At 44.2% G+C, this 10,498-nt stretch overlaps 1 protein-coding gene across 5 annotated transcripts in view; it reads left to right on the forward strand.

Moving 5' to 3' along the window:
* Positions 1 to 6,928, forward strand: part of nrip1b (nuclear receptor interacting protein 1b) — a 50,773-nt gene extending 43,845 nt beyond the window's left edge. For all 5 annotated transcript variants that reach the window (XM_034684289.1, XM_034684288.1, XM_034684290.1 and 2 more), the window contains one exon: positions 585 to 6,928. In XM_034684289.1, the coding sequence (XP_034540180.1) occupies positions 1,043 to 4,687 (3,645 nt within the window). In that variant the 5' untranslated portion in view covers positions 585 to 1,042 and the 3' untranslated portion in view covers positions 4,688 to 6,928. The remainder of the gene's footprint in view (positions 1 to 584) is intronic.
* The last annotated feature ends 3,570 nt before the right edge of the window (positions 6,929 to 10,498 follow it).

Below are 10,498 nucleotides of genomic sequence, written 5' to 3' on the forward strand. Positions count from 1 at the left end.
TCTCAGTGCAGATATCTGTGCTAGTGCTTTAATGCTTAAATGCTAACTTGTGTGCATGTGGGTGGCTCCTGCTTCATGAAGACCGAGGGTTGCATCGTGTGAGACACTGCTCAAGTGCATAAGGACCAGGAGGTGTGTGTGTGTGTGTGTGGGGGGGGGGGTAATCCACTGAAATGACAAGCTGCACAAGAAATTATTCACAGCTCTCACAAGGCCCTTCACTTTTGAAAGACATCGCTGTGAGGGGCTTACAGCTCACGACCTGAATGTTTTCAAGGTAGTGGGCTTGAATTTTCAATTTGGATCCAATCAGGCCTAATCTACATTTGTCGTCTGTTCAGTGGCTGTGAGGGGAGAGTGCAGAGAGGAGAAGGAGCCGTGTGCAGTCAATCTGAAATGTTGCTAAGTAACAGAGATGGCAGACGAGGTGGAGAAATGAATGTGATATAGTGCTCTGCAAATTCCTGCTTCTCACACAGTTTCTTCTTTTTCTCTTCTTTCTCCCCACCTTACCATCCCCCTCTCCCTCCCTCCCTCCCTCCCCCCCTCCCCCCCTCCCTCCTCCATCCCTCTCACTACCATAGGTCCCCCATGTGAGATCTGGGAAGCTGAAAGGCGCCACTGACAGAAGCACAGCCAGGCCTCAGGACGGACATCCCAAAACATCCACAGCCACGGAATGTGTCAACATCTTTGTGGTGAAATCCTGCTGACTCCTCGCTTGCTACTCACATAAGCCTGGATCTGGGCCTTCTGGGATCCTACAGTGTTTAAAGGCATACAACAATGCCTGGGAGGCCCACCTGCCCCAGTTTGCCTCCAACCATGCTTGCTGTTACACCACAGCGCTGACTGTACCCACTGCATAGGGGGATCACATCCGGCCAGTGCATCCGTCATTTCCCTGCAGGCTAAATCTGTGGAATTGCCTGCCCTATTTTTGGTATTTAGGAAGTACATGCCACTGTCAAACAGATGACCTAGTGGACATTTGTTTCCCAGTACCAGTGCTGAACCATACGAGGGGATCCTAGTATTGAACATGACTCATGGGGAGGAGCCTGGCCCTGAGACACATAAGGATTCAGCTGTTCTAACTTATCTGGAAGGTTTACTGATGCATCCAGTGGTAGCCGGGCCTGGGGCCACGGCAAGCGGGAGGTCTGAGGCTGCCCACAGCAACCAGGAGCAGGGGGATAAAGTAGGTGGACCCTTCCAACTGCCCAGCCATGGCCCCACAGCTCCCAAGACTGGGACCAATGGGCCAACTCTAGGTACTTCCCAGCACCTGAAGAAGGCCCGCCTGCTGCGCTCTGGAGCCTGGAATGAGCCAGGTAACCAGCAGAAGAGTTCCCCCTCAGTGGAGCTGAATGGCCAAGGGGGTGGCCTGCAAAATGGAGCACTAGAGGGATCTCCTCATGCTGGGGAGAGCACCCTGTTGGCTTCCCTGCTGCAGTCATTCAGCTCAAGGCTTCAGAGTGTGGCAATGTCTCAGCACTCCAATAAATCGCCCAATGAGTGTTCCTCTCCACCCAAGGCACCACCTGCAGACAAAGAGCCTCTTCCTGTGTACGAGACAGCTTCAAGCCGTCTAAAGGGCCTAATGAGGAAAAACAAAATTCAGAATCACAGCAACACACCTTACAGTCGCAGGGGGCACAGTCAGGACAGACCACCAGAATCACCTCGGTCAGCACACAGTGCCACCCCTCCCTCTGCTCCTTCAGCTGCTGAATCAGTTTCCTGTGCAGAGCGTCTGAAAGCAGTGGCTAACATGGTGAAAATCCGTTCTAGTCCAGCACCTTCACCCAAGCCCAGTGTGGCTTGCAGTCAACTGGCTCTGCTGCTGTCTAGTGAAGCCCATCTCCAACAGTACTCTCGAGAGCATGCGCTCAAAGCCCAGCTCTCTGGAAGATCTGCCAGTGAGAGACTAGCTGCCATGGCAAGCCAGCAGTTTGGCCCAGACACAAGGCCACCTAGCGTGGGAGCAACTCCACCTAGAGCCACAGAGACACTGAGCTCCCTAACAACCCAAAATGGAATGACAACAACTTCTACAACAACAACAACACTCCCTCGAACAACTCTTTCTGGTCCACAGAGCCCCTCTTTGCTGCGTGGACACAGCCAAAGTTCCCCATCCACACCCCCACATGCCCCAAACAACACTCATAGCCAACCACTAAGGGAGAAGCGAGGCTTTGACTCACGTCCAACTCGCCCCCCCCAGACATGCAGCAGTTTGTTGCTACTGCTACTTAATAACCATAACAACCAAAAGCAGCTGACAAAGAACGGGCACCTGGAAGACAGCTGTGGGATTCTACCACCAAGCGGCTCCTCTTCTGTCACATCGGACAGTGAATGCTCCACCCAGGAGAGGAGCCTGACAAAGGACAGCAGTGATGCAGAGAGTTCCTACTCAAGTTGCTCTCCCATTGACCTTTCCATTCGGAGCCGGGCAAATACACAAGAGACAGGGCCCAAAACTTCCTCTTCTTCCTTCTCCTCGTACTCCTCTTCCGCCTCCACCCTCTCCTCTTCAACCACAGTGTATTCCTTCACACCAGTTGCATTCTCTCCTCAAGCTTCTGCTCAACCCCCACCAACAACCTTTTCACCATCCTCTACTATTGTCTCCTCTGTTTCCACTGCTATTTCTTCATCTTCCTCCTCCTCTATTTCTACATCTTCTCTGGATAAACTAACTGAATCTTTACTAAACAAGTGGAAACCAGAGCCATCAGGATCAAAGGTGTCCAAGAACAAAGAGCCTGAAATGAGCCCTGAAGCAAAATCCCACCCAAAGCTCACGCTCATGCAGCTGCTTCTTGAGCGCAGAAATAATGAGATAGTCAATAAAAACACAGCTAACCAGGATTCGCCACTTGACATAAGTATGGCCGCCATGTCTCGAGGCCAGCCAAAGGGACTGGTGCCCTGGGAGGAGACCAGGACAAAAAGCCCTATAGAAAGACCTGTTGCCCCAGCCCAGCCTCTCTACCCACTCAGTCGGGACCCAAGTGGTGCATTATCCCCGTACTCCTACCCCTCCCCACATGTCCAGTCTAGCCCACTGGATTTGTGTAAGTCTAAGACATGCCCTTCTGAAAAGTCTTCAGAGCCTGCCTTCAGTGCCAGTAAGCTATTACAGAATCTGGCTCAGTGTGGCCCTGCTTCCTCCTCCCCACCCATCCCCCCCAGCGGGCTGAGCCAGGAGCAAGATGGCAGCAGGCCCCTTGCTCTATTGGAAAGGCTCAATGCTCCAATCCCCAGGACCACCACCACCACTCCACTCTCAGATGGACCCTCAGGTAGTGGCACACCTTTAAGTCACAAGGAAGCCTCTCCTCCTTCATCACAGATAGAGAACCTTCTAGAAAGGCGCACTGTTTTGCAACTCCTTCTCGGAACAGGCTCAGCTGCTTCCACAGTGAGCCGCAAAGAAAGGCCCAGTGGTTGTGGTAGAAGGAGTGTAGAGATGGCTGGAGGAAGCTATGATAAAATCCCTGGTGCTGTCTGTGACAGCTCCAATGGGCCCCCTTTGGATGTCAAGGTCAAAACGGAGATCATGGAGGAGGTGGGGCCGTCTTCAGCCATTTTTGAGGAGTCAAGTGGCAGAAAGAGACCTAGCAGTTATGAGATGAGCAGTCCCCTGTCTGATACTCAACAGGACTTTAAAACAGAACCACGGCCTACAGAGGTCATAGCAAAATATGGACTCCTCAGCCAGTTGCTTAAACAACAGACTGCTACCTATTATACCAGTGCTGCTATGAAGGCTGAGGTACAGCCTAGACAGGTTAAGGAGGAACAGAGGGAGTATCCGAGCCCCAGTCCTAAGAAGAGACGCATCTGCACTGATCGGACTGATTGTTTGAATAATACCAGCTCTATAAGAGTAAAAGACAGTGGTGACAAAAACTTTTTTGCCCCTCCACCTGTTCAGGACGAGCCTGTACAGCAGAGGAGTCCAAAGGAAGAAGTGGCTCCACCCAGGAGCCCACCAAGTGAGGCCCTAACCAGAGAGAGCCGGGGTTTCAATGTGCTCAAACAGCTGCTGCTCTCAGATAACTGCCTGAAGGAGCTGTCCCAGCAGCCTCGGGGGACACCCAGTCCTTCTGTCTTGCAGGCTAATGGCAAGGCCAATGGCAGCATTCTCAGTCAGCCTTCACATAATCACAGCTTCCTCCACCTTCCCAGCTGGCACCCTCATGGCTCCCTCAACTCAGGGCTTCCGAGTAATCTTAGACCACTGCCCACACCCCCTCAAGGTGACAGCCATGTACGAACCCCCTGGAGCCACAACCCTGCTCCATGGCCAGTGACTCAAAAGCGGGACCCCCCTACTCTTGTCAAACAGGAGCCTGAGAGCCCTGTGCGATGGAGTAGTCATGAGAATGAGGAGGAGGAGGACGAGGAGGAGGGTTGTGACTCAAACCTGGACTCTCCACGGCTCTCACGTTCTAACCCGATCTTATATTACATGTTGCAGAAGGGCAGCATTCAGCTGAGGAAGGAGGTGAGGGATCAGGCGGAGGGAACCCAGTCTGTGGTCAGAGTTAAAGAAGAGCCAATCAGTGACATGCATGCTTATGAACACAGTCTGAGCTCTACCCCACAATCACCAACCCATAATGACAAGCACAGCCAAGAGAGCCAGGGGCTGAGCCAATCATCTGAATAGAAGTTGTATCAACTGAAAAAAAAACTGAGTGGAATCCAAAATCATTGACTCTTTTATTCCTTTTTTTAATGACTTGCCAAATTGATTTGATGATACAAAAAATAAAGTACAAAACAATGTTTTTTTAAAAGTGGAATAGAGCAAGTTCAAATTGAAATGCATACTTCAAATGCATTATGCATTGGTTTAGCAGTTTTTAAAAGTGAGGTCATGGAGTGGTTAAAAACAGGTCTGTCTAATTGATTCAACGAAAACTACACAACGGACAAAAATTGACTTTTCCCTGTCATCTTGCATAATATATATTTCATTTTGTGATCAATGAAGTCCTCCTTTACAATTTGATCTTGTTTTACACTTCTTATTTATATCTGAATCGTACACATATCACTATTCCATGTCCTCTTTGTTGCTCACCATAAAACATTTAGAATGAACATTTCCGGCAACATTTATTATTAATGACTCCAAAAATGTTAGTGCTCAGTTCAGTGAGACATTTATTTATTTTCTCCATCAGAACATTGCAGACAGAAAACTCCCCATCAATTTTAGATAAGATTCCAAATAAAGTCATTCTAGGGCAGACACAGCAGTCTATTACAACAACTTACATGATAAATTTATTCAAAGGAGGACCTTGAAAATAATGTTCACACTGCAATAGCTTCAGTGAGGATCCAACATGATGAATGCTTTGTCTAGCTTTTTCCTCAAGATTCATGTTGTGGTATAATAACCAACGGAGTGAGAATATATCAATGGAGATTTGAATGGTCACACCTCATTGGGTTATGCTTTTTATTTAAATTGAACCTTTGAGGGCAGTATTCGACAATGCAAATTCTGGGTGACATGTTTGCAAGCTCTGCAGGTTTCAGCAGATGGGTCAACACAGCATGTGTGGGCGCTTACAGTTGAGCAACTGTATGTAAACAGGTTTCTAGAGCAACAGTTAAAAAGGCCACAGTGTCTGAGTGACTTATCTCACCATCCTGGGTAAACCGACACAACTTTGCTTCATACAAACACAAAGTGAGTTGAAAGCACACAGCTTTGTTTTTACATTTCATTCAATGAGCAGCCAGAGTTTGCACTGTCAAAGCTGAGTCCTCACTATCCTTTTCATAATAATTTAATGGCATGTTTAAAAAAAGAATGTCAGTATTGTTATCTGTTGAGAATTTGACGGTTTGTGATTTATTTTTTCATAATTTCTTAACTGTTGTGGTTTTTCAGACATCTTTTGTTTCCGTGGCAGTCTCTAAACCCATAAAATGTCAAAAGAATTGCATGATAAGAGAATACCACAGGTACATCTTTGTTTTCAAAGCAGCTGGATAAGTGTACCTGACCCCAATAATCAGCAAGACATTTCGGTGTCTTGAGGGATACCTGCTATCTAGCTCCTTATTTTGATTGTACTGTATTTTTTCAGTTAATTTCACACACAACGCTTTATCCATTTAGTCTTGTGATCTTTTTAATACATATACCCATGAAATATGTCTCTGCGATTATTAATACATTTTCACAATGGTTAAATATATTTGTGTAAATAGTACTTTCAGTATGAAAGATGACTATTTTGTAATGTTTAAGAAAAGATATTACCCTAGTTTTTAATGCCCTGATATGTAAATATGAATTATATGCGTACAAGTGTACATACAAAGGCAGAGGATGCTATGCCCATCTTTTTTTGGTTGGTTTGTTCTTTGCATGTGTCTCTATGTGGTAAATGATAATCTATCCTGCGCTGTGTTGTGTAATAATGTCTGACTCTCCTCACTGCTGCCTGTTGCATGCAGACGCATGGGAACTACCTGTGTATCCCTACTGGTGATGGGGGAAAATGTCAAGTCTTAAAATAGGTCTTTTTTATCACAGAGAGAGGTTCGTTTAGAAACTGAACAGTCCCTAAATAACCACAGACTGTTAAGCAAGTTGATTAAAATGTGTGGAAAATAAACGTGCATTGAATATTTTTGTGATTTTCTTTTCTGTTACTGGTTAACAAAGCTCTGTGGAAGAGCTTGGGGCTATAGTGGGGGATTGACGTACAATCATAGATCTGCATTGTGCATCTAAGAAATACATTTGTAGCAGCAAATATAAAAAAGGTGTTTCATTTTTTTCATGTGAAGACCTGGAACATTATTTCATTTTTTATGTTTTCATTTTTGGTGTTCATTTGCACTGATATCTCAGAAATAAAGTACTAAAATGCATGACCTAGTATGAATGTGTTCCTCTCTTTCTAGTTCACCATTAAGAAGTGTGTTTCTCATATGCAAAAAAATGAGGATGTGTGTAAGTTTATGGGGTATTATACGAGGTTATCTGAGGGAAGCTCTTGGACCAGTGTTTCGGGAATAAAGCAACATAACACTTTCTGGTCTCGAAATCATTGAAATAAACTTCCCATCAGATATAATTGGGGATGGGCATCAAAACCTGGTTCTAGCAGTACCCTCATTTTTCAAAACCCAAAACTCATTGACATCTGAACTTTTTGATTATGTGATAGTCTCCTGGGTCCTATGATGTAACATTACATCTCAAGTCTAGTCCCCTCAATTAAATCAAATCACTGGTGGACAAACATATAAAAGTTGTCTTGTAAAGTTTTTTAGGAAAACAGTTCATTGCGAGTGGGTCAACCAAGCAGCAACCTCTGGTCTCAAAATATGAAGCCCATGTGGAAGTGTTATAAACTGCAATTCATCAAGCATCCGCTTGAGGCTGGCTGCAGAAACACCGGAAACCACACACACAGCCATCCAAAAAAGACGATCTTTGCAGCAATAATAAACATGTTTACAGCCTGGTTAAAAAAAAGCGGCGTGGGTCTACATAGCTACCTTCTCTATCGGCACACACACTGACAGGCAGGAACACTTTAGCTGTTGGCTAGGAGGCTCACAGCCTGCCTCTTTACCTCCGACTAGTTTGGTTGAGTTAAGCATTTCCAATATGGCTCCTAGACGATTGGCTTGAAAACAGCGCTCAGGAACAGATGGGTGACGTCACGGATACTACATCCATTATTTATACAGTCTGTGGGGTCAACACAACCAAAGTGGTCAAACACTATTCAGCGTTGTGCAGCTTGACTGTGGCTAGGGGTGGCATGAACTCCCTTAAAATCTGATTGGCCACATCAGGTGCAAGCCCAAAATCCTAAACTATGATTGGCTATTTGCCTGGTCAGAGGTGGGACTCATGATAAAATCACCCTTTCAGACTCTGTTGTAACAGCATGGATGTATTTTGTAGAATTTAAAAGTGGACACATTTTCTTTAGTCGGTTAAAAAGATGATAAATACTTCTCACATCTATCTCAGGGGGCAGGTGTATAGGAATGCACTGGAAAAATACATTTATTGACAATGTTTTGGAACTAAAATTTTGCCAGTAAATGCATTTTTGACAGGCAGTGTGCATGAGTTCACTTGTAATTTCGTTTGAAATACTTTAAATTGAGGCTTTAGATAAATATTGCCTTTCTGAGTCCTTAAAGAATAGATTTAAGAGGACAACTGCAATATCCTTTAGTGTTTAGTAGATAAAAGTTGAGGAGATAGGAAGGGTGAATAAGATTATCATGTGTGCATACATTTCATGTCACCCTTGCACGAGTCTGTGATAAAAACTTTACGTGCCACGTAAGGTTACGTTATGATGCGTTCAAAGTTGGGTCAGAAAAATGACAATTAGGTGATAGTAAATGAAACGTTATACCGATCCGAGTAAAATTTTATGTGGAAGGAGTTCCTGATAGTTGACTTCACAAGGACACAGGTTGTCGAAAAGGCACAAAAATGATATCATTATCAATGAAATATGAATTATCCCCATCTCTGGATAAAACATGAGGTCATCTGTTGGAAACATTTTCAGGTGCTACTGTAAAAATATTTTGTGAATCTAAATAATCTTGAAATAGTAAAATGACACTACTCGCAACAATATGTTATATTTTTAAGTATAATCAAAATGGTATAGCAAAATTATAGTGCATGGTTTTATTTTCCATGTACACAAAAATATTTAAACCTTAAAAACACACCTTTATATCAGGTATGTACGACGGCGTATTAGAGCCACTATGGAAAAAAAAATGTAAATTTTCAAGAAAAAAACTTTAAAAATTTAAAGTTTTTAAAGACATAAATCTTTGAAAAATCAAATTCAAGCAGCCCTTTGCCCATTTCACTGCATCATGGACCTACTTGACCCATCCAGACTTTGAAAAGACATTACAGGTGCGTGCAGGCATTTCTCGGCACACCTGTAATGTCTTTTCAAAGTCCGGATGCTTATAATAATGTGATGATTCTGGGCTAGAATCAGTAGTATCTCCTTATTGCTGAGTCCAAGTAGGAATTACAATTTTATGATTCTGTCAAGTAGGTCCATGATGCAGTGAAATGGGCAAAGGCCTGCTTGAGTTTGATTTCCAAAATCCTGAAAATTTCAAGTTTGATTTATCATAGATTTGCGACATTATAAACTCAAAATTTTTAAGTTTTTTTTCTCGAAAATCTACTTGTTTTTTTTTTCATAGTGGCCCTAATATGCCGTCGTAGGTATGCCACAGCAAAAATTAATTCCTTTAATTATTTTGAGAAGCATATTTTCTGATGATTTATTTTCATATGGAGCCTGGTTTTAATTTATGTAACTGGTTATTTTTACAGACCATATTAACTTCAACCATTGAGCAAATATTGTCACCAAACATCCTAGTTTCTCACAAAACAGATTATTACTATTTTTAGAGAAAGAGGAAATCAAAGCCAACCTGCACTTTGTGTAATTAAAGTCTGTTTTATTAAAGTAGAGCAGGAGGATGTCCTGTATTTGCCCCAAAACTTCTGCTTCTGAGCTGGCTGCTGTTCTCTGCAGTGCTGAGTCGTAACAAAGGCAGGAAAGACACTGAAGGAGGGAGGACACGTGGAGGTCACCAGATGTACACTGAATGCCCAAGGATGTGCCTCCCAAAGCTGAGCATATATCTTTTATTTAGAGCCCAAAACAGACCTCATTGTACAGTCAACACAAACCCTGAATTCACGCATCCAGTCTGTAAAGTTGTCCGTTTAGTGATAATTCTCCTGACTTGAGAAAAACAGCCCGTAGCGTGAGACTTCCAAAAGGTGAAGATGAGTTCAAGCTAAACTTCTCTCGCTCTGGGTTTGAATATGAAGTCCAGCAACGAACAGACGGCTTTTTGTCTGCAGTGCACTTTTGAAATCGCAGTGCAGTTCCTCAGCCTTGACTTCCCTTTTATTTAATACTCCCCATGACTGAGCGCACTCTCTTTAAACTCCTGCTAACCTTTCCCCTCGCTGAACTTCTCCATTTCAAGATTCTTATCAAGGCTGAACCGCCAGTAACCTCTTGATTTCCTGCGATTGCTGAAGCAGCGGCAAACATAAAGGGGGGAGTCAGAAGTTTAAGCTGAGGTCAAGGTGTAAAACTTGACAATCGGCTGTTTGTCTGTGGCTTCTCTCTTTGATTTCCTGACCTCAGCATGAAGCCAAAAGGATGTGAGTGCTGCCTGCACACCAGGCCACCAGTGACTCGACTAAAAGGGGCCAAGGACTCGGAAGTGCCACAGCAGCCCCTTTCATAGTTATGAGGCCTCCAGAAACTATTTCCTGGCTTTACAGATGCTTATTCTCTGACAAACAACTTAATGACTACACTTAACATGCTCAGGCGAGGGTTTATCTGCTTGGGAACACATTAACTCTTTCTGCTCTTGAGTCTAGATCTGAGGGCTGATGGGATACTTTTTTGTT

The sequence above is a fragment of the Notolabrus celidotus genome, chromosome 5 (assembly GCF_009762535.1).
Source record: "Notolabrus celidotus isolate fNotCel1 chromosome 5, fNotCel1.pri, whole genome shotgun sequence".
Classification (NCBI taxonomy): domain Eukaryota; kingdom Metazoa; phylum Chordata; class Actinopteri; order Labriformes; family Labridae; genus Notolabrus; species Notolabrus celidotus.